The following is a 22397-nucleotide window of genomic DNA, read 5'->3' on the forward strand; positions in this document are numbered from 1 at the left end:
AATAGTTTGTGTTCCTGTAATGGTCGTCTTGGGGAGAGCCGGTCAGGAGGGTCTGGTCCTGGCGGCTGATGAAGATGCTGCTGATGGGATGAGGCTGCTTGTGTGCTCTCCTGGTTCTGGCGCTGTGCGCGGCCCCGTCACTCTAGTGAACAGCTCCTGTCCCCACCAGTGGGTGCATCACTTAAATGACACAGGAATCCGTGGCTTTTCGAGGCTTTTTGGGGGGAGGGGTGTCCAAATGTACCTGAAAATCTGGTCTTTTCCGTGCAGCGTCCGACTCTACCTGGCAGGCAAATACCCCTCACTGAGCTGCAGTTTGATCTCAGTCATAACAGTGAGAGCATGTGATAGGCGTGTGCCCTGCCTGTGTGTGTATTCATTGCTTGAGGTGTGTGTTTCAGGTATGGCAGGGGGACCAGTGGACCCCAGAGAGATTCTAAAGGGTGTGGAGGCTCTGCTGGGGAGGGACGGGGAGCTCCGCAGCCTGGAGGGCGTTCCTAAGGTGTTCAGGTGAGGAGCTGAAGCTTGTTGTTAGAGACACATTCCTTCGGCTGTTCGACCTGGTAGAAGTGTAGTGTCAGATTTGTACTCAGTGGTATTTTAATACTTCAACTTTCTTTATTGCAGCCTGATGAAAGCGTCGAGCAAGATGGTCAGTCGATGCATGTACCTGAACATCCTGCTGCAGACAAAGTCACACGATGTTCTCAACAGGTGAGCTGATTGGAAGGACCGTCTGTGTTTCATGTCAACCGTCAGGTTTTGTTTGTGCACTTACAGGTGTTTGATGCCCTCCAGCCGAACCGCACCAGAACCCTCGTGGGTTCTAGAACCTCATCCTAATGAAAGAGCACTTGAACTATCATATCTGGAAATGTTTCCAACGTATTACAGAGCGTCTGACTTTGTTCATAAAGGTTGATGAAATGTTCCTGAATCTCCACCAAAGCATCACAATGTTGGAAAAAAAATGGCAAGTTCCCAGGCCTGCTCTGGAACCCCCCCCCGTGTCAAGGGTTTGTTTTTGATCTGTGTTCCACTGCTCCACCCGCTAGATTCTGTGTTCCCTAACTGAGGAAAGAAAAGGGATCAGAATGATCCACCAACTGATGGACTAACAACCTTCTAAGGTCAGGGACAAGTTTGGGTTTTAGGAACAAACTCAACCCTTAACAAAAGGCTGCTGCTGCTGCTGAGAAAGACAGCCTGGGACGTGGAACTTTAACAGAACCAAGAGAACTAAGACTGTAGAAGCTCATCAAGGAGTGCCAGTTTGATTCTGAGTCAGTTCTTCTGTCTTGGTTCTCCAGGTTTATCAGAGTCGGGGGCTACCGGCTGCTCAACTCCTGGCTCACTTATTCCAAAACCACCAACAACACCCCTCTGCTGCAGCTCATCCTCCGCACACTGCAGAAGCTTCCTCTCACCGTTGACCACCTCAAACAGGTACTGACTCTGTTCACCAGAACACCCACAATACGCCCCAGCACCGGTTCTGTTTAACCCGCTGATTTATCCGCCTCTCCAGAACAACACGGCCAAGCTGGTGAAGCAGCTGAGCAAGAGCGCAGAGACAGACGGTCAGTTTACCTTCAGGTCTCTCACACATGCTGTTTGGAGTGTGTGTGTGTGTGTGCGCGCGCGCGTGTGTGTGTGTGTGCGCGTGCGTGTGTGTTCCACATTAAGTGTTATTCTTGTCTTCTATTTTTAGAGCTGAGGAAGTTGGCGTCCGTGCTGGTCAATGGCTGGATGGCAACGATCCACTCCCAGAGTGTGTCGAGCAGCAGCAACTCTCCTGCTGGTATGGACGGCAGGTCATCACCTTTCACTGCTAGTTTCTGTTTCCCTCCAGTGTTTTTAAGTCTGTATTCATACTGTAGATAAGAAGAGGAAGAAAGAGGAGAGCAAGCTGCCACTGCGAGATGTGAAGGAGAAGAGTGGCGATGAGGAGAAGAAGAAGGAGAAGCCTAAAGCTCACGCTCCCAGTCACACCAAGATTCGCTCCATTGGTAACCCTCCCCGCCTCACCTCACACGGCTGTGCTCCGCTTTAAAAGCTCTCACATGAAAACAAATTGATGTTATTTTGCCACGCAGGACTAGAGATGGACAACCCCAGTCCTGCCCCAGCAAAGAAGACCCCCACCGCACCACAGCTGGGGGACAAGTACAACATCAAGCCCCCAGTTCTGAAGAGGCCCGGGTATTTATCCTGCTCAGCATCATGTGACTCACTGTAGCCCTCTGGTGGTTGAGGACTGTTGTAACACGTTCTCATGTTCTGTGTTCCCTCCGTAGCTCTGGTCTATCAGATGCTCCTCCTCTGGAGAAGAAGTATAAACCACTGAATACACCCTCCAACTCTGCCAAAGAGATCAAAGTCAAGATCATCCCAGCACAGCGTGAGTTTCTGCTTGAGCACCTTAATGACCAGCTCACGTCATGGCTGCGTCCCTACAGCTGATTGGTGATCTTCCTTCTCTGCTGCAGCTATGGAGTGCACAGGGTTCCTCGATGCTCTCAACTCTGCTCCGGTGCCTGGAATCAAGATCAAGAAGAAGAAACCCTCTGCTGCCGCCGCCGCCAACCCCAAGGCCGTCTCGCCCACCTCCAACAAGGTACTGGTCACCACTGTGTTTCTTCACCGCCGAAACCTGAAAACATTCCTGGAGTTGCTGACAAAGCACTCAGAGCTCAGAGGAAATCAAGTCACTCTCTGAAGTATTTATGGATGTTAACTTGTTGAAGTCCTTCCTGCTGATTGGTACTGGCCCTCCAAACGAACTGAGCACGATGGACTTTGTAGTCGTTTCTCCTCTGCGGCATAAATAGCAGCTGCAGCAGTGAATAAGTAGCTGAGTCAGATCACCTCTTCACTCAGAGCATGTTTAGAAACTCTGCGTTTCCAAAGTTAACATTTTTGAAACACGACCAGACGCCTCACTCTTCTTCTCCTTCTCCCCCAGGCGAGTCCATTTGACAGCAAACCGTCTGCGTATTCCTCTTCTGCTGCTAAACCCTCCTCTCCAGAAACTGCTGCTTCTGCCACAGTGGGTGATGAAAACCAGGAGCCAGAGCAGCCCGGGACCCCTGTGCCCTCTGAGGACCCGGATCCTTCAGACAACGGTGAGGTCCTCAGTCACTCACCCACTCGTCTCCTAACAACGAGACTCATGCAGGAAACTGAACATTCATTCCATCTTCAGACCGATTTCTTGTTGAATATGAGTGTCCTTTCTCGGTGCTGCTTGTAGGAGAGAAGCCAAACGCGCTGGCAGAACCTCGGGGCGAAGAAGAAAGCTTGACTAAGAAGGGCAAGAAGAAGAAGACGGTTCACTGGGCAGAGGAGGAGCAGCTCAAACACTACTTCTTCTTTGACCTGGACGAGACGGAGAGAGGTGAGGCTCCGCCCAAGTATTCAACCACAGACTGATAACGTACTGGTGATCAGCTCTGCTGGGTCCTGCCCACCTTTCAAAGTATTCACCATTTTATTAAATTTCATTCAAAGTCAACGTCAACAAGATCAAGGACTTTGGTGAGGCAGCCAAACGGGAACTGATGATGGACAGGCAGACCTTTGAAATGGCCCGCCGACTCTCCCATGACACCATGGAGGAGAGGGTCCCCTGGACACCTCCCAGGCCCCTGACATTGGCCGGCAGTCTGGTCACCCCCGGGGCCAACAGCACAGAGAAACTCACCCAGAGGGATCGTGAGATGGGGATCCTGCAGGAGATCTTCCTCAGCAAAGAGAGGTAACGCCCAGAATCAGGGGTCTGTGTCACAAATACGAAATACAGAAGAGAAATTAAAAGCGTCCACAAGAACATTTTCTAGAAGTCCTCATGAGAAATTGTGATGTGTAACACAACCCTCTCATCCTGACTTCTCTCTAGTGTGCCTGACAGTCCTCACGAGCCCGACCCAGAGCCTTACGAGCCCATGCCTCCACGCCTGATCCCGCTGGACGAGGTCAGAACTGGACACACGATCATCGTGTCCCAGCCGGTTCTCCCTTAGATACATGTGTCTCATGAGCTGTGGTTCTGGTCCCCTTGTCTGCAGGACTCATCGGTGCTGGACGATGGGTACACGGAGCCCATGGACACCACATCTCAGCAGGGCTCTGCCTTGGGCCAAAACGAGGGCTCCAAACTGCCACCGGTCCTCGCCAACCTCATGGTCAACCTGAGCAACAGCTCCCGCAGTCCTCAGGCCACCAACACTGTCAACAACCCGGTCCCCCCCACGGTCAACGTCCAGGAGCTGCTCTCATCCATCATGGTAATCATAGTTAGCACGGGGGGGGGGGGGGGGTAGGTGTTAGTAGTAATGCTTTACTAAAACGTAGTCCTGAATCCCAGAGCAGTTGTAGAGCGAATGTCTGTTTGAGGTTGTCTGATGGGGTGGTCTGTGTTCAGGGGGCGTCTGGGAACCAGTCTACTGAAGACCTCATCAAGCAGCCCGACTTCTCAGATAAGATTAAGCAGCTGTTGGGTTCCCTGCAACAGACCCAGAACCAGAACCAGGGTGGACCACCTCCAGGTGAGTGCAGTACACTCGTGTAGTTGTCCCTGTCGGAGCGGCGCGTCCAGCTGCTCCTGTCTCACTGCTGGTCTCTGCTGGTTCAGTCAACCAGGGTCTGCTGGGTCACGGCCCCTGCATCAACAACGTCAACAACGTCAACAACATGAACATGCACATGCAGATGCCCATGAACAGCGGCTACCCACCCAACAACCCCCCTGGCGGCCCCCGCTTCAACCATCCCCCACCCCCTCACAACCATGGACCGCCCTTCAATGCTGGTGGAGGACCGCGCATGATGGGGCCCCCGCCGGGTCAGGGCCGAGGAGACAACGGCAACTACTGGGGAGACGACTCCATGAGGGGAGGGCCCCACAGAGGAGGGCACTTCCACCGCGGCGGCAGGGGCCGAGGAGGGGAGCCGGGCTTCCGGGGCCGAGGGCGAGGCGGCCCCAGGGGAGGACATAACAACATGAACGGTAGGCAGATCAGAGAGCGTTGCTTGTCCTGGAGCAGGTGGTGGTGAGGGCCCGGTGCTGTTGGTCACGTGGTAACTGTGTGTTTCTCCTGCTCAGACATGTCCAAGCGGCCCGTGTGTCGCCACTTCATGATGAAGGGAAGCTGCAGGTATGAGAGCAACTGTGCTTTCTACCACCCTGGAGTCAACGGACCGCCACTGCCCCCCAACCACCCAGCGCATAACCAGCACCCTCAGCATGGACACTAGCTGGCAGCTGCAGGGCCACGAGCTCTGCCAGGACAGACATGAATGGACATGAAGGACTCTGGCGCTGTGAGATGATCTCTGATGGAACTGTCGATTTTAATCTGATCATTTTTAACAGGCAGACTGAATCGAGCCTCCTCATCCTCCCCCAAGTCTGCAGCTGCTGCCCCTGGGCCTGCCTCGGCCCGCGCCATCAGCACGGCCCACATTTTCCTCTTCATTCTCGTCAGTGGTCGTGACACCGTTTCAGGTCTGTTGCTCCATGCGTCAGGAGTCTGCAGTGCTGTCTCCTCTAACACGTTTCTCTCAACTACAGAAAGTTAGGAAGCACTTTATGAAGAAAAAGGCCGACAGACTTGAGTTGCAGCTATGATTTATTATGAACATTGAGCCTGAGCAAGTTTGGAACGGCTTGATTTCTTGATCCTGTGGAAACATTCAGCACCGAGCAGCACCGAGCCCACTGACCGGTCGAGCCCGGCTTCGCTCCGGTGCTACAGCAGCCAGTGTGGAATGTGAAGAAGCTGCATCATACAGAAGCTCCGCCTCTATGCGGCTCAGCTGGAAGTGCCGGTGTGTTGGTGTGTGGCGTGACAATCTTGAGCATCACTGTAGGTGTACAGCCATCTTTGCCTACGACCCCTGACCTCCCATCTGAACGTCAGTGTTAGATGAATGGCGACTGCTCTGCGGTCGGCGATCAGCAGTGTTTTCTGTGAAAACAATGACCTCTGCGTCTCTTGTGGGACTGTAAGAATGTAATGTGGTTTTTTGTTGCGCCCTCCATGTTTTTTTATTTTGATACAATGTTGAACAGTGGCCCTTTTTTAAAGACGGTTCAGTTTTTGTTAGTATGAAATGTTTGTATTCCTGTGTTGCTATGAATACAGAATACATATTCATATATGGTCATATTTTCAGTTCTTTTGTACACAATAAATGTCAAAATAAAAATGCTGACGTGTGCATTATTTGAAAGTCTGACAGCTGAGAATAAAAGTACTGAAATATATGATATGAAGATGAATGTTTTCAGAACTGCTTGGTATGAAACTCACTAAAGTTGGAGTCTGTTTGTGCTGCTCGTGTTCCTGCTCCAACAATCAGTCTGGTTTCCTCTGCCTGCGAGTCAGGATGGTGGGTGTGGAGGAGGCCTCAGGCCCCAGCAGGGAGGGCCCTCACCTTACAGGCCTGGTTCTGGTCACATGATGTATTTGTCCAGTCTCACAGACACTCACTGCCTCACTGAGATGGTAACTTGGACTGATGCACCACACATACAGCAGGAATGTCTCACCTTCGCTCCTGGAGGCGCCTATTCAAGCTCCGCCCATTATCACGGCCGTTCAATCCAACTGACCATTAATTGAGGCGATATTAATTTAACTAAACACAAGACAAACAGTTTATTAGTGTACTACAGAAGAGTTTGACTCATGAGAACGTTTTTAACTGCTTAAAATAATCATCCACGCATGTCTCCATGGTAACAGTTCAAGTCAATGACGCACCGGCGATTCCTGGTGTCACCAGCAGGTGGAGCTGTGGCCCAGCCCCCCTCCCACTCTCCCCTGGTGAGATTCTAAGTTCTAAACCAGCGACAAATGAACCAGTTCTGGGTTCCACCTGGTCCAGACTCAGGTTCATCTGTGGCTGAGGCTCAGACTCAAAGCAAAGAGGGACCTGAAGTCTGGCTTTGTTCTTTAACACCTAGAGACGCATGATGGAAGACCTGGGGGGGGGGGGGGGCGTATGTGAGTGTGTGTTTGTGAGTGAGTGTGTGTGTTCTCTAAAGAATACTAAAAGAACTGTGACAGTAACATGGAGCACACAATCTTTAGGATGGCCTAAAACTGACTGCGCATGCGTGTAGCGGTCCCACACGGCTTCTATTCACCGAGTTCGCTGAATATTCTGAGGAAATAACAGGACCTACCAGTAGCCAATCAGCGGGCTTGAATGCTCTAGAGCCCGCCCCTCACCGAGTCACCGTTCCTGAGGACATCAAGCCCGCGTCTGCTCCTGCTCGTACACTGGAATCGTTCGGTTTAATCTTCAGAATAAAAGCATGTCTTCAAAACGTCCGTGTTAGTCAGTTGTTATGCAGTGACGTCATCCCGGATCCTCCTGCAGCCTCCAACACTGTTCCGAAGGGAAGGACGCCAGGCGTCATCAGGCTAGCAAACGTAACCAGCTGCTCCCCAGAAGCCGATTGTTGTCAAGCTAATATGACATTTTTGTTTGCGCTCAGTGTCAAATGTCCCAGACTGTGCTGACCAGCCAGAGGTCCTGCACGTGCACACTCCTACCTGCACGTGCACACTCCTACCTGCACGTGCACACTCCTACCTGCACGTGCACACTCCTACCTGCTGCATCCAGCTGATGTTGTCGCTGTTTTTTCCAGGACATCGTTACAGGGGCGTTGACTGAAGATGGGGGTTGATGAGTTCATGAAATGATTTTAATGAATGTCAGGAGGCACAAAGAGGAAGTTTTGGGGTGAGAGCTCAAAGTTTCCTGTTGTCCCTCAGCGGTTCTTCCTCCGTCCTCGTCCTGCGGCCTCGGCCCGGCTGCAGGCACTACCTGACGCCAATGTTGCGATGTAACACCGGAGCTGAAAGAACTTTATCAAGAGACCAGGCCTCACAAATCCCATGCTCTTGAATGCTGGATTGTGTTCATTCTCTGTTCACTTGTTGGTGATGATGAACTGGCGCGTAAGGTCGTAGCCGCGGAGTCGAGTCCCTGTCATAAGATGAGTGAAGTTAAAATAAAACGTCGCTCTACATTCTGATCCATACTTGCTCTGAAGTGGGCGTCCTGTGTGAAAACAAAAATACCTCAAAAATAAATAAACAAACGAAAATGATATGCTTTTATTTTGAAGTCGCGTCGTCTCCTTTCCGGTGCACGCTCTCTTCTTGACGCGTCAGCTGGTGCGTTCCAGGCGCGACCTGCAGCAGCTGGCTGACCGTCTCCTCCGTCGGGGAAGCGGAATTATCCACCTGACCCACGTCGCGAGTCCACCGGCGGCTCTATCGATTATCAGTGATTGGTGATTGGTGATCGATCGCTCGTGATGGGCTGCGCTGGATTCACCTGCTCCAAACATGCGCTGTGCGCGCTCAACATCCTCTATGTGGTGAGTCCCGGCCGCGGCGACGAGCGGAGCCCACACGTCTGTCAGGAGACGCTGGTTGTGACGTCACGAAGATGAGGTCACACACCGGCCAAATCAATTATGCACCGGAATCAGGTGATGGGGGGGGGGGGGGGGGGGTGCAGTTACGCCCGCTGGACGTCCTGCGGGTTTCACCTGAGTTCTCTGGTTACTCTTATCTGTGTGTGTGTGTGTGTGTGTGTGTGTGAGTGTGTGAGTGTGTGAGTGAGAGCATGTGTGTGTGTGAGAGCATGTGTGTGAGTGTGTGTTTGTGTGTGTGTTAGTGTGTGTGTGTGAGTGTGTTTGTGTGTGAGTGAGTGTGTGTGTGTGTGTGAGTGAGTGAGTGTGTGTGAGAGAGCATGTGTGTGTGTGTGTGTGTGTGTGTGTGTGTGTAACTACAGTAACGTTCATGTCAGCAGTTTAATCGTCAGAAAGCCGGAAGTCGGGAAGCTGCAGGAGGTCAGCGGCGGCTGTGATGTCACACGTAGATCTCTGCAGACGTGTGAGAGTGTGGACAGCACGAGCTGTGACTGCTGGTGGCGGTGTGGACATCATCAAGGATGATTCTGTCACACATTCCAAATATTCCTGCTGAGCAATGCCAGTAACCAGTTCTCCCAGTAAGAAAGTGAAACTGGGAAATGAAAGTTAGTTTCCCCTCAAATAAAACGATCAGCGCTGCGCTGAAGGGGCGGCAAAAGACAGTTTTATTTTACTGTTTTTCCTTTTTGATTTGTGGATTTAAGACGTGGCGTTTGACGAGATGAACAAATTGCTGATTCAGCAGAAATTCAGAAGAAGATCAAAGAGGCTCTGATGACTGTGATCTTCACAGGATCTGACAGCTCTAACGTCCGTCCTCTAGATGGTGAGCCTGCTGATGATTGGCATCGCGGCGTGGGGGAAGTGGTTTGGCCTGGTCTCCAGTTTCCAGGTGGTAGGGGGCGTCATCGGTGTGGGCGTCTTCCTCTTCTTCGTGGCCCTGGCGGGTCTGATCGGCGCCATGAAGCACCACCAGGTCCTGCTCTTCTTCGTATCCTTCTGGTGGTTACAGAGGACATGCAAGCAGACGCTTACACGTGTGTTTCTGTGTGTTTGTCGTCATGTGTCTGTATATCAGAGTTAAAGGGTTTTGCGGGAACCTCCGTCGCAGGCGATGATGCGTTCACTTGCTCCCTCTAGTGGCCCAGAATTTGATTTGGTCACAAACCCTCTTTGTTCTCCTGCTGCTGCTGAGAGATGCCACCGCGTCACTCCTGATGGTTGCTGGGATGTGGGAACTTAGCAGTGCCTCTGGAGGTGGGAGGAGCTAATGAGGTCAGGTGGTTCTTCTGGGCTGAACAGGTTCTGTACTGAATGTGTTCCTGATCCGAGCACCAGACAGAACAACGGAGCCCGGGACAGTTGCAAACATCAGTGTTTCTGGGAATGCCATTTGTGACGTTCCCAGAAACACTGATGCTTGCAACTGTCCCGGGCTCCGTTGTTCTGTTCTTGAGGCTTGAGGTTTGTACCATGTGAGCTCATTGACTCCAGAAGGTTCTATGCTACCTTCCCCGCCCCTCAGTGGCGCCATGCAACAAGATCCTGAGCAGCGTCGCATTTCACGCTGTGGGAGGGAGGGAGTGAGCGACTCACCGCGTCTTCCTCCCTCGTCTCACCCTCAGGTCTCCTTCCTTTGTGTGCTTCCCTCATCTCATCCCCCCATCCTCCTCCCCCGGGTCCCCCATCTCCTTCCCTTGTCTCCCTCCCTCACCCTTTTTCTCACCCCCGACTGTCCGATGGTCCTTGACAGTGAGGTGCAGTACATGATCGTCCTGTTCCTGGTGTTCATCGTGCAGTTCTCAGTGTCCAGCGCCTGCCTGGCCATTAACCGGGAGCAGCAGGTAAGATCCCACTGGCGCCACCTGGCAAGCAGCGGCTGCAAGCGATGGCATGTTTAGACTCTGGCCGTTAAACTACTGGTGAGCTCACAATTCCCCTGCGACGGAGGAAGCAAAGGTTCATCTAAGCAGGTCGTTTATGTCTTTCAATACTTCTGGAGGAGGAGAGAGACGTTTCCAGGCTGAACACTCACACACACACACACTCACACACACACACACACACTCACTCACTCACTCACACACACTCACACTCACTCACACACACTCACACACAAACACACACTCCCACACAAACACACACTCACACACACAAACACACTCACTCACACACACACTCACTCACTCACTCACACACACTCACACTCACTCACACACACTCACACACACAAACACACACTCACACACAAACACACACACAAACACACACTCACACACACAAACACACTCACTCACACACAAACACACTCACACACACACTAACACACACACAAACACACACTCACACACACAAACACACACACCCACTCTCACACACACACACTCACACACACACACTCACACACACACACACTCACACTCTCACTCACTCACACACACTCACACACACTCACACACCACACTCTCACACACACACACACACACACTCACTCACACACACTCACACATACAAACACACACTCACACACAAACACACACTCACACACACAAACACACTCACTCACACACACTCACACACACACTCACTCACTCACTCACACACACTCACACTCACTCACACACACTCACACACACAAACACACACTCACACACAAACACACACACAAACACACACTCACACACACAAACACACACACCCACTCTCACACACACACACTCACACACACACACTCACACACACACACACTCACACTCTCACTCACTCACACACACTCACACACACTCACACACCACACTCTCACACACACACACACACGCACTCACTCACACACACTCACACACACAAACACACACTCACACACAAACACACACACAAACACACACTCACACACAAACACACTCACTCACACACACTCACACACACACACACTAACACACACACAAACACACACTCACACACAAACACACACACCCACTCTCACACACACACACTCACACACACACTCACACACACACACTCACACACACACACACTCACACTCTCACTCACTCACACACACTCACACACACACACACACACTCACACACACACGGTCCCGAGTGTTTGCAGCCTTCCCAGTGTCGTTTCCGCCCAGTCAGGAAGTTGAATGGTGGCTGGAGGAAGCTGCTCTGATTGGCCGGTCAGCAGCTCATCAGGAGAGAAATGAAGAAAAAAACAGTCAGACAGGTTTAGTTGGACGGTTCCTGACAACAAGAGAACCAGAGAACCAGAGAACCGTTCCACACTTGTTTTTACCTCCTGTTTCCTCTTTCAATGGAGAACAGAGTTTCTCTTCCAGGAGCAAAGCGTTGAGTTATTTCTCGTCTCGTAGCTTCATCGTCCGCCACACTCGGGTCGCTGGTCGGAGGACAGGCGTGAGGCGGCGTAGCCAGAGAGTTCCTCTGCTTGGTTCTGGGTGATGCAGCTGCTTGTTGAGGCCGTGACAGCCTGCTTCCTGTCTGAGGGCAGTGATGTCTGACTACCAGACAGGAAGCTCAGACGCCCGCTGATATCAAGATGTTTCTGTGTTTCCCAGTGGAGGAGAAAACGATGCGACGCCGTGTTTAGTTGCTCAGTGTACTTCCTCAGTGTCAGAAACGGCACCGCGATCTCCTGCCGGTGCAGGCACATCAAAGGAACAGCTGCAGGTGACCTTATTGAAGCTCCTGAACATCTGGAAAGTTAGAGACGCCTGACAAGGAGGCCTCACAGCTGGCCTGAGTAAACCAGACTAGTTGGAGCCGTTCTGACATCAACAACAACAAGAGGACACACAAAATATAGCCAGTTCACGTGAACTGGTACCACATGCGTGCTTGGCCCATGAGCACACGTGAGCCCAAAGTATGACTCAAAGATAACATATGAAACAACAGAAAAACACTTCATATCACCCGCCATCCGTCATGCTGCGTCATTCATAGTTATGGGGGGAGGAGGCGGCGGCCTGACTCGACCTGACTTGAGGTGACTTGTGATTTGGGTGTTGTTCTGCTCTCATGTCAGCCGGCTGAATTGCGGCCATCATGGCGTCACGGTAACCAGCAGAATTCTGACTTGATATCAGTTTATAATGGCGGCGGCTGTGGAGAGCGTTGGCAGTCTGACACGGAGGCCGACCCCGCCGCTCGTTCAGGTAGTCAAGAGACAAAACCAAACCCTGGAGAACCAGAGTCAAACCCTGGAGAACCAGAGTCAAACCCTGAGCCTCTAAACTGGGACTGAGATCGACAGTTAGAGCAGCGAATGTGAAAGTGTGGCGAGGCAGACAGGAAGGGGCTGCTGGCGGCGACCACGTGTGAGATGTTGCTGCCTGCTGCTGCAGGACCACCTGCTGGAGGTCGGCTGGAACAACTCCGAGAGCACCCAGAGGGACGTGGAGAAGAGCCTCAACTGCTGCGGGTTCAAGGTGGTGGATGCCAATGCCACCTGTGACGCCGTGAGTTGTGCCGCCGCCCAGCTGGAAGCGCCATGTGACTTGGGGACCTGATTCGTTAAGTACTGTGTCTCATGTTCTCCCGCAGGCGTGTTTCCCCAACCACTCCTGCCTACCGTGTGCTGACAAGATCCAGGAACACGCTGGAGAAGTTCTACGCTTTGTTGGCGGGATCGGACTTTTCTTCAGTTTCACTGAGGTAAACCGTCAAACCATGTGACCAAAGGTGTGTGGATGGGCGGAGCCAAATGTGACCAGTAGTATTATCAGTGCTGGGAGCAGTTGTTGTAGATGCATGGTTTATAATTCAGGCACAGTAACAGAATCAGCTGGTGTGTGTGTGTGTGTGTGTGTGTGTGTGTGTGTGTGTGTGTGTGTGTGTGTGTGTGTGTGTGTGTGTGTGTGTGTGTGTGAGAGAGAGAGAGAGAGACCCTTTCTTTATCTAGTAGCACTGGGTCACTGTGGCCCAGGAGAACAGGGAACATAACAACTGTAATAAACACGTTCATTTATAACGAGTGAAAAACAAGACACACATTTCTGCTGTAAACCCTTGGAAAGCAGGACTGATGACAGAACCGCTCAGAAGAACCTGTCAGAAGAACCCTGACAGTGAAGGAGAAGAACCTCCACACACACACATGCACGTAACGACACACACACACACTCACACTCATCCTTGTACTTATATCTTTGTGAGGACTTTCATTGATGTAACACATTCCCTAGCCCCTCCCCCTAAACCTAACCTGAACCTGATTCTAACCTTGACCCTAAAACCAAGTCTTGACCTTCAAACAGCCCTTTGAAGAAGTGAGGACCGGCTAAAATGTCCTCACTCTGTTGGTTAAATACGTATTCTAGTCCTCACTATGTAGCAAGTACAAGAACACACACACACACACACACACACACACACACACACACACACACATCCTGTGTATCAGGCTAATGGGTTCCGGTGGAGCCGTGCAGCTGACCGACTGTCCCTTTGTCCTTGGCCCAGATTCTGGGGGTGTGGCTGACGTACCACTACAGGAACCAGAAGGACCCCCGCGCCAACCCCAGCGCTTTCCTGTGATTGAGCCCCCCGACCCCCACAGCCAGGCACCCCCTCTGGGCTTCACCTGTACATATGAGAGCGACCTGTGTGCTTCCACTGATTGCTGCAGTGATTTTGGTTTATCGTGATGTTCCCGGGTTTCGGAGAACCCTGACAGTGGCTGTTCTCCGGCCGCCGGCGTCTGATCCTGTACAGAAATGTGTCTGACACTGTACCTGCACAGTTGGTTCCCTGGGCAGGAGACATGAACGTCTGCATCTGCTGTTTCTTCCCTGTGTTCATGCAGTCTGCCTGATGTCGACCCTCGACACCTTTGTGTTGTTTTGTTCGCTTTCTTAAAAAAAGATACGAAAAGAAAAAAGTGAATCCCACTGAACGCAATAATGTCACCTACGACTGTACCACCCTCCTGGAGCCACGTCCGAATGTAGGGTTAGCGTCTACAGTATGATTGTCACTCAGGAATGTGTGTGTGTATGTGTGTGTGTGTGTGTGTGTGTGTGTGTGTGTTACCGCCCTGCTTCTGGCTGTGTGCTGTGTATTTGCCATTTCGCATGACTCCCACTAGCGTCTGAAAACTTCTTTGACTCTGTAAACCACTCGTCTGAGCCTTTGTACAGTAAAACACAATAAAATCTTGGAAATAGTTGGTTTCTTCTTCTTCTTCTTCCTCAAATCATTTGATGCAGGAAACACCTGAGCAGGGAAACTGGGACTCCTCCCACTCAGAGGGAGTGTGACCAGTGGACACAGGTGTATTGTATGACCTCTGACTGACGTGAGCAGTCACACAGTTACATTACAAGCCTGTGATGGACCAGACTGGAGGACTGGACTCGTTGGGATGCTCCGACTCAGGATCCACCGATTCATCGGCCATCTGATAGATTAGGCCGATTTTTTCGTTTTTCACTTGTATCGTCATCGGCCAATACGCGGGTGGCTTCGCCGATATAATTTTGCCGGCGTGATTTACAGACGGGCTGCACGGTGGTGCAGTGGTCAGCACTGTGGCCTCACAGCAAGAAGGTTCCGGATTCGAGTCCCAGCTCAGGCACGGGATTTTTCTGTGTGAGTCTCCATGTTCTCCCTGTTCCTGCATGGGTTCTCTCCGGTTCTCCAGCTTCCTCCACAGTCCAAAGACATCAATTTGGGGACGAGGCTGATTGATACTCTAAATTGACTGTAGGTATGAATGTGAGTGTGAATGGTTGTTCGTCTCTGTACATTGGCCCTGCGATGGACTGGTGACCTGTCCAGGGTGAACCCCGCCTCTCGCCCGTAGACGCTGGGATAGGCTCCAGCCCCCCCGCGACCCTTACTAGTAAGGACTAAGTGGAAGACGACGATGGACGATGGACGGATTTACAGACAGGCATCCACGGGCAGCTCTGTGTTGCTAGGATATGCTACAGTCCACCTGCTGACGATGCCTTGCTCCTCCCCTGCTTGGAGGGTGCAGGGTGAAGCAACTTCAAAACAACGGTAGCTTTTAAACTGTAAAAGTGTCTTTTAACTTTTCAATGTGGCTGAAGTATTTCCCTCCCTGTTGAAATTAGAAACATGAATGTGTGCAAATCTGGTTATTAAGTTTGTGACTGCGGGAACCCCGCCTGCCGCGGCTATAAAACTGTTAGCCGCCGTATTGAGGGAGCCGTTCACGCAGTGGCAGGCCGTAAAAACAGTTGTTAAGTACATCGGTCCCTGGATTAATAATCTTAGTGTTGTCATTCTGTGGTGTCTGTAGGAGTTTCATTCAGCCAACTGCAGCAGATTAACGCCGGTAATCCTGTCGACCGATTTTGTCCGAGTATACATGCCTTTCAAACACCCTAAATTGCCTTTGCCAGGCCCGTCGATGGCCCAGACAGAGCAGTGAGACCGTGAGCCCAGTACTCCCCGCGTTGGCTACCCTCCTAGTGATGGGACGCCCAGCAGGCTGCCACTTGACTGGAGGAAAAAATGAGCTTCAGTAGGGAGGGGACCAAAGCAGTATCAGCCCCACAAATCAGCCCGAGGAAATCGGCGGCCTGTATCGGTCAACGGCATTCAAAAATCCCTATCAGTTGATCTCTAGCTCCAACACCAGTGACACCAGTGACACCAGTGAGAGGGGTTCCATGCCGGGGCTGTGGGAGACATGATTCTTCCAAACCCAACATCCCGGCTGACTAAGGAACAACAGCCCAGGGCCAGCAGACATGCTCAGGTAGGGAGGAGCCAGGTCAGCGGGGGTGTACCATCCTCATCCCCCCCCCCCTCCCCCGATCAGGAGTAAAGCCCCAACCACACCAACACCAGGGCGACCAGCGGCGCAGCAGTGATGCTAAAGACGCGCAAGGGGGAGACTCACCCCCATGGAGAAGGAGGCTGGAGGACCAGATCAAGGCAGCTCAGAAGCTTGTCAGCTCCCAGTGTGTGTGTGTGTGTGTGTGTGTGTGTGTGTGTGTGTGTGTGTGTGTGTGTGTGTGTGAATCATCATTCGATGCATATGAGTGAGTTTCTGCTCAAGTGCAGGAGTTGTATTACGTGGATCAGAACATCAGGACCCCACGACATCACGTGCTGTCTGTTCTCGTCGCCCTTCCATCTTCTAGGTGTTTGGTGCAGCTCAGCGTCTCACTTGCGCCGCGGCGTGTGGGCCGATGGGGGGTGGAGGCAAATGTTGCACAGAAGCCCGCCAACACTTATGGGCAGTTTCACATTTATTTATTCAAAAGACACTGAATGTACAAATGTACAGCAGGAACCACAATCAGCCAAAGGGAGCAGGGAGGGGGAGGAGAAGGTTTCCAGTGCTTTGCTTTGTCCTGTGTGGACGGGGGACAGCTGTCACTCACGCGTCCTCACAGCTCCGACTTCAGGAGCTTCTTTGCCTTCTTCATGTTTGTCATCACTGCAAGAGACGACAGATGCGTTCAAATTTAACCAAGACCAGGAAAGTCTGAGGTCCCTCTGTCACCTGCACCACTTACAGAGTTTGAGGTCATTGGGTTCATAGGCATACATGCGGTTACCATAGCGACCAGTGATGTCAGCCCTCACTGTCATGGAGGGGTCTGTGGAGAGACATCAAAGACTGAGCCTCAGTATCACTGCAGTAATCATCAGGTGGTAAAAGTACTCAGAGTATTACTGAACACCCAATTACTCCTGATGCCATCATGCTGAGGGTGTGTGTGTGTGTGTGTGTGTGTGTGTGTGTGTGTGTGTGTGTGTGTGTGTGTGTGTGGTAGCATGTTAGCACCTTGGGCAGTTGCTGGGTGATACATGAACTCAGATTAGAACAGCAGTAAATACAAGCAGATTAATAACTAGATTAATAAGAATAAATGTGTCTGAGTCATTTAGCAGTTAGGAATTTACTGTAATTAACTTTATTTTAATTAATTAACCGCCCTAATATATTGTTTCTGAAGTTGGGTACCCCTTGAGGTACTTGGTAGTACTGCAGGGGCTCATAAGAATGAACTGAAACAGGTTTTGCATGATGACTTATACAATCGTACGACAGTAAGTTAGATGAGCCCCATGCCACGCTGCTGCATGAGGGCTGAGGTGAATTGATCCACAGTGACCCTTGTGACTTATCATCCAGCCATCATCCACCCATCATCCATCATCCACACATCCATCCATCCAGCCATCATCCACCCATCATCCATCATCCACACATCCATCCATCCAGCCATCATCCACCCATCATCCATCATCCACACATCCATCATCCACCCATTATCCATCCATCATCCAGCCATCATCCACCCATCATCCACCCATCATCCATCCATCATCCATCCATCATCCATTCATCATCCATCCATCCATTATTCATCCATCCATCATCCATCTATCATCCATTCATCATCCATCCATCCATTATTCATCCATCCATCATCCACCATCCATAATCCATCCATCATCCATTCAACATCCATCCATCCATCCAGCCATCATCCATCCATCCATTATTCATCCACCCATCCATCATCCATCCATCATCCATTCATCATCCATCCATCCATCCATCCATCCATCCATCCATCCATCCATCCATCCATCCATCCATCATCCACCCATCCATCATCCATCCATCATTCATTCATCATCCATCCATCCATTCATCATCCATCCATCATCCATTCATCATCATCCATCCATCCATCTTCTATACTGCTTATCCATTCAGTGTCAGGGGGTGGAGCCTATCCCAGCTGTCATTGGGTGAGAGGTGGGGTTCACCCTGGACGGGTCACCAGTCCATCTCATTGCCAGCAGGAGCAGTTAAGGGTTCAGTGTCTTGCTCAAGGACACTTGGACGTGGTCAAGTGGGGAAGTGGGGATCGAACCAGCGACTCTTCAGTTGCTGGACGGCCACTCTACCTCTGAGCCACGCCGCCCCAATGAGTCATAATTCACAAAGACAAAAACCCCCATGAGACATTCATTCATTCATAAAATATCCTGCACTCACACATTTTCACCTGAATTAGTCGTGACAATTAAAGTCCAAAACTGCAGCAGGAATTCTGTCTTATAACAGGAAGTCATGTGTTACACCAAATATGGTAAAACGGTCGAAGGGAAGACCTATTAAGCAGCGTTGTTACTCACCAACAAAGATGATTCTGGGAACATACTGGCCATCAGGGGAGAGGTGTTTGTCTGTGGTTTCATACTGCGGAGGGAAACAAACGCACACATTCATACCACACGTGTCCAACCCTGACCGTGGGTCCTTTGTATCTAAGCTAAAGATGAACGACACTTGGTAGTTTAACTACTGATCACACTCATCATGACGGAGCGTCTCTACCGCTGCTGCAGTACTCATCATAGTCACATCAACCTTTTTATATTTGATTAGAACATCATTTTTCACCATTGCAGCTGTTTTCAATGGGATGTAAATGTGCCATAAAGTACTGTAAATGTACTCCATATGTGCTGTAAATGTACCGTAACTGTATGGTAGAAGTACTGTTAATGTATTTTAAATGTACCGTAAACGTGCTGTCAATGTATCATTAAAGTACTGTCAAAGTCAGCTATTCATGGAGGATAATAATCATAATTTCCTTCTTATTTGTTGCGATTTTTCAGATTTTAGTTTTATAATGAATCACCATCCCAGGTAATATGAAAAAACAAATGGAGTCGTTTGGTTCTTTGAAAGAAAAACCAGTCAGGAGTCAGAAAGGCTCCCCTGTGCGTCTCTCAGCGATGACATCAGAGGGTTAAACCTGGACCTCGGAGCTCAGAGCCTCGTTGCTCGTTCACTCGTGAATACGGGCCGTTTAACATCTCCGATGCACAGCAGCTCACTGGAACCTCCCGTGAGTCACAGCTGCATGGCGACTAGCGGGTTGGTGGCTGTTTCTGGATCCAGGTGGGATTTCTGTCAAACCCTGAGAGCCACTCTTCAGTCCTGCTCCCTACCATCAGGTTGAGGATGATGAAGTCCTCATCCAGAACCCTCTGGATCTCATTGTCCTCGGCGAACACCTTCTTCAGTGCTGCAAGAAAACAGGTTTTACTAGTCTAGACCCGCCCAACACCAGGACCCGGATGCATGAAGTGATGTCACACATGAGCAAACAAATGGGTGCTTGCTCACTGAGAGCTCCGGGTCTCAAAGCAGCAGGATAAGTTTTAATGTTGCTGTTAAGAGGGGCAGATTTTCCAGGACTTACCCAGGCTGTGTGGACAGTCCTCCAGGTGGAAGAGGACCATCAGGGGCTTGTTCCTAAAAACAGGAGTCTGTAAGTCCCAGTGACAGCTTGATGTCAGACTCCCTGCAGGATAAGATGTGGCCTACCTTGATCTGGACCAGTAGAGAGCCTCCTCATACGTCTGAGCCCAGATCAGCTGGTCACCCCAGCCTGGGAGGACAGGGACACCAGCAAAGATCAGTGACTTTCTAACCTACACGTATTTCCTCAGCGTTGCAGACGGACGCTCACCGACCTCTGGACAGAGTCTGAGGGATCCTCTTGCCTGTCTTTGGGATGTATTTGCCAAACGTGGACGACATGGCGGCCAGGACCAGCAGTAGGGACAAAGCTGCTTTGATCATCTTTACAGGCTGACTGGAGGGTGGAGAAAACGCCAGAGTCACAACAGAAGCTTCCTCCGTCAGCAGAGACCTCCGCCCCAGAGGGCTCGACGCTCTTAGAATGGCGGAGCAAAGCTGCACGGCTCACTGCACTGACTACAGCCAAAACCTGCCGCTGCTGTTGTCCCTCTTCCAGCAGGAAACCTGAGCTACCTGTCCCTCAGCGGTACGGTGGCAGGGAGCTGCTGGTCTCTTACCTGTTCCTGAATGGTCGGATGAGAGAGGAGGTGGACCGCTGCTCCAGGGTCTGTCGTACTTTCACTCTCACCTGCTGGCTATTTAAACACCTGTCCCCTGTAGTCCCGCCTCCCCTGTTCCTTACACACACATATTCTGTCCTGGAATGCCACTCTGACCCCCCCCCCCCCCCCCCCGCCTGCCCGCTCAACCTGTTTGTTTGCTGACCAATTATCATGGGGAGAGCAGGAAATTGAAGGTGTCCATGTGTTTGGCAAACAATGTGCTGCTTGAATGGCGCCGTGTCCTCACTGTCCTCTAAAAACTGTGCAGCAGGAGGATGAAGCGAGCAGCTACAGGCCTCCTGCTGGCTCTTCAGGGGACGTTGTCCTCTTCATGCTGAGTCACACATTCATTGACGTGCCGCTGAGCTGGAGAAGTCCCCAGAGGAACCTGGATGAGAGGCTGGAGGGACAGGGAGGCACCCAAGTGCGGAAGTGATGATGATGATGATGATGATGATGATGATGATGACTGGTCTCCTTGTGATTGGCTCTCACACTGCAGGTGTTGTGGGACGCTCCAAAGTCAACATGCTGGTTGATGCTTAAAGAGAAACAAGGAGTATTTGATTTCTTCATCTCACAGCAAAGAACATTGGACAAGTTTTCCTAAGGTGAAGTTTTTAGTCGTGCCACTAGAAGCCAGCTTCGGCTCTACCTGCCTCGCCCCCCCGGGTCCTCGCCGGCCTCCGTGAGACCAGGCTGGGATCAATGGCAGCTTTGTTCACTCTCAGCCCGCGTCAGTCTGCTGACAACTAATACGCCTCCCAGAGTGAATCGGCTCTTTGACAGCGGCGCTCACCTGCGTCCAGCACGCCACCTGCACTTCTCTTATTCTGAGCAGGAACCTTTTCATGCTCTTTTCTTTTTAAAAAAGATAATTCTCATAGTCGTGAGAGGGTTCGTTTGTTGCTCTGCTTTGTAGGCAAAGTGCACTGAATGAAAATTCTGCTGAACTGAACAAGAAAAGGCAAAAATGAACCACAAATCAGAAAACTACGGCTAACAAGTAGCATTGGGATTAGCAAGGGTTCCCATAAGGTTACCACTCATGAGCAGAACACGTACAAGATCTCCATGTCAGAGACTCGTAGCCTGCTGGGCTGGTGGACCTCCGACCTCTCAATAACCACTGGTAGCTTCATTGGTTCTGTACGTTCTCAAGAGAGGTTCTGTCTCCTCGTTGCTCCATAAGCTAATGGTAGAACTGCTTGACTCAGGAAGGCTAATCTGATGGAGGAGTTCAGGGACCTGGTGGTTCTTCAGGTGTCTAGATGGATGGATGGATAGATGGATGGGTGGATGAATAGCTGGATGGATGGATGGATGGATGGATGGATGGATGGATGGGTGAATAAATGGATGGATGGGTGGGTGAATGGATGAATGGATGGATGGATGGGTGAATGGATGGACGAATGGATGGGTGAATAGATGGATGGGTGGGTGAATGGATGAATGGATGGGTGAATGGATGGACGAATGGATGGGTGAATAGATGGATGGATGGGTGAATGGATGGACGAATGGATGGGTGAATAGATGGATGGATGGGTGAATAGATGGATGGATGGATGGGTGAATAAATGGATGGATGGGTGGGTGAATGGATGGATGGATGGGTGAATGGATGGACGAATGGATGGGTGAATAGATGGATGGATGGGTGAATGGATGGACGAATGGATGGGTGAATAGATGGATGGATGGGTGAATGGATGGACGAATGGATGGGTGAATAGATGGATGGGTGGGTGAATGGATGGATGGATGGGTGGGTGAATGGATGGATGGATGAATAGATGGATGGTTAATGAATGGATAATTAGATCAATAGATGGATGGATGAATAGATGGATGGTTAATAAATGGATAATTAGATCAATAGATGGATGGATGGGTGGTGAATGGATGAATGGATGGATGGATGGGTGAATGGATGGACGAATGGATGGGTGAATAGATGGATGGATGGGTGAATGGATGGACGAATGGATGGGTGAATAGATGGATGGATGGGTGAATGGATGGACGAATGGATG

At 50.9% G+C, this 22397-nt stretch overlaps 3 protein-coding genes across 6 annotated transcripts in view; 2 read left to right on the top strand and 1 right to left on the bottom strand.

Moving 5' to 3' along the window:
* Positions 1-6235, top strand: part of ppp1r10 (protein phosphatase 1, regulatory subunit 10) — a 10446-nt gene extending 4211 nt beyond the window's left edge. For all 4 annotated transcript variants that reach the window (XM_086194278.1, XM_086194279.1, XM_086194277.1 and 1 more), the window contains 17 exons: positions 402-510; positions 628-714; positions 1311-1446; positions 1529-1580; positions 1712-1801; positions 1881-2009; positions 2097-2202; positions 2298-2401; positions 2490-2617; positions 2966-3125; positions 3254-3397; positions 3511-3757; positions 3899-3974; positions 4068-4286; positions 4424-4547; positions 4634-5008; positions 5105-6235. In XM_086194278.1, the coding sequence (XP_086050404.1) occupies positions 404-510; positions 628-714; positions 1311-1446; positions 1529-1580; positions 1712-1801; positions 1881-2009; positions 2097-2202; positions 2298-2401; positions 2490-2617; positions 2966-3125; positions 3254-3397; positions 3511-3757; positions 3899-3974; positions 4068-4286; positions 4424-4547; positions 4634-5008; positions 5105-5256 (2436 nt within the window). In that variant the 5' untranslated portion in view covers positions 402-403 and the 3' untranslated portion in view covers positions 5257-6235. The remainder of the gene's footprint in view (positions 1-401; positions 511-627; positions 715-1310; positions 1447-1528; positions 1581-1711; positions 1802-1880; positions 2010-2096; positions 2203-2297; positions 2402-2489; positions 2618-2965; positions 3126-3253; positions 3398-3510; positions 3758-3898; positions 3975-4067; positions 4287-4423; positions 4548-4633; positions 5009-5104) is intronic.
* Positions 6236-8181: 1946 nt separating this feature from the next.
* tspan13b (tetraspanin 13b) lies at positions 8182-14641 on the top strand. The gene is made up of 6 exons (XM_086193938.1): positions 8182-8401; positions 9285-9452; positions 10225-10305; positions 12828-12941; positions 13027-13137; positions 13945-14641. Exons 1-6 carry the CDS (start codon positions 8339-8341, stop codon positions 14017-14019), a joined length of 612 nt encoding a protein of 203 aa, XP_086050064.1. The 5' UTR covers positions 8182-8338; the 3' UTR covers positions 14020-14641.
* Positions 14642-16506: 1865 nt separating this feature from the next.
* agr2 (anterior gradient 2) lies at positions 16507-20413 on the bottom strand. Its single transcript, XM_086192767.1, has 8 exons — positions 20314-20413; positions 19969-20090; positions 19820-19883; positions 19695-19747; positions 19441-19517; positions 18616-18679; positions 16977-17060; positions 16507-16897 (listed from the first exon to the last, which is right to left on the bottom strand). The coding sequence occupies exons 2-8, from the start codon at positions 20075-20077 to the stop codon at positions 16848-16850; spliced, it is 501 nt and encodes a 166-aa protein (XP_086048893.1). The 5' UTR covers positions 20078-20090; positions 20314-20413; the 3' UTR covers positions 16507-16847.
* Positions 20414-22397: the final 1984 nt, after the last annotated feature.

Source organism: Aulostomus chinensis, chromosome 22, assembly GCF_037954235.1.
Source record: "Aulostomus chinensis isolate RoL2024-O1b breed Wild chromosome 22, RoL_Achi_v1.0, whole genome shotgun sequence".
Taxonomy (NCBI): domain Eukaryota; kingdom Metazoa; phylum Chordata; class Actinopteri; order Syngnathiformes; family Aulostomidae; genus Aulostomus; species Aulostomus chinensis.

What these genes read in the sequence shown, in the direction of transcription:
- tspan13b (XM_086193938.1), top strand. Translation starts at nt 8,339, where the DNA reads ATGGGCTGCGCTGGATTCACCTGCTCCAAACATGCGCTGTGCGCGCTC. An exon ending in CCATTAACCGGGAGCAGCAG is followed by an intron (nt 10,306 to 12,827) that starts GTAAGATCCCAC and finishes CTGCTGCTGCAG; the next exon opens with GACCACCTGCTGGAGGTCGG. An exon ending in CCAATGCCACCTGTGACGCC is followed by an intron (nt 12,942 to 13,026) that starts GTGAGTTGTGCC and finishes GTTCTCCCGCAG; the next exon opens with GCGTGTTTCCCCAACCACTC.
- agr2 (XM_086192767.1), bottom strand. Translation starts at nt 20,077, where the DNA reads ATGATCAAAGCAGCTTTGTCCCTACTGCTGGTCCTGGCCGCCATGTCG. An exon ending in TCATCATCCTCAACCTGATG is followed by an intron (nt 18,680 to 19,440) that starts GTAGGGAGCAGG and finishes TTCCCTCCGCAG; the next exon opens with TATGAAACCACAGACAAACA. An exon ending in ACCCAATGACCTCAAACTCT is followed by an intron (nt 16,898 to 16,976) that starts GTAAGTGGTGCA and finishes CGTCTCTTGCAG; the next exon opens with TGATGACAAACATGAAGAAG.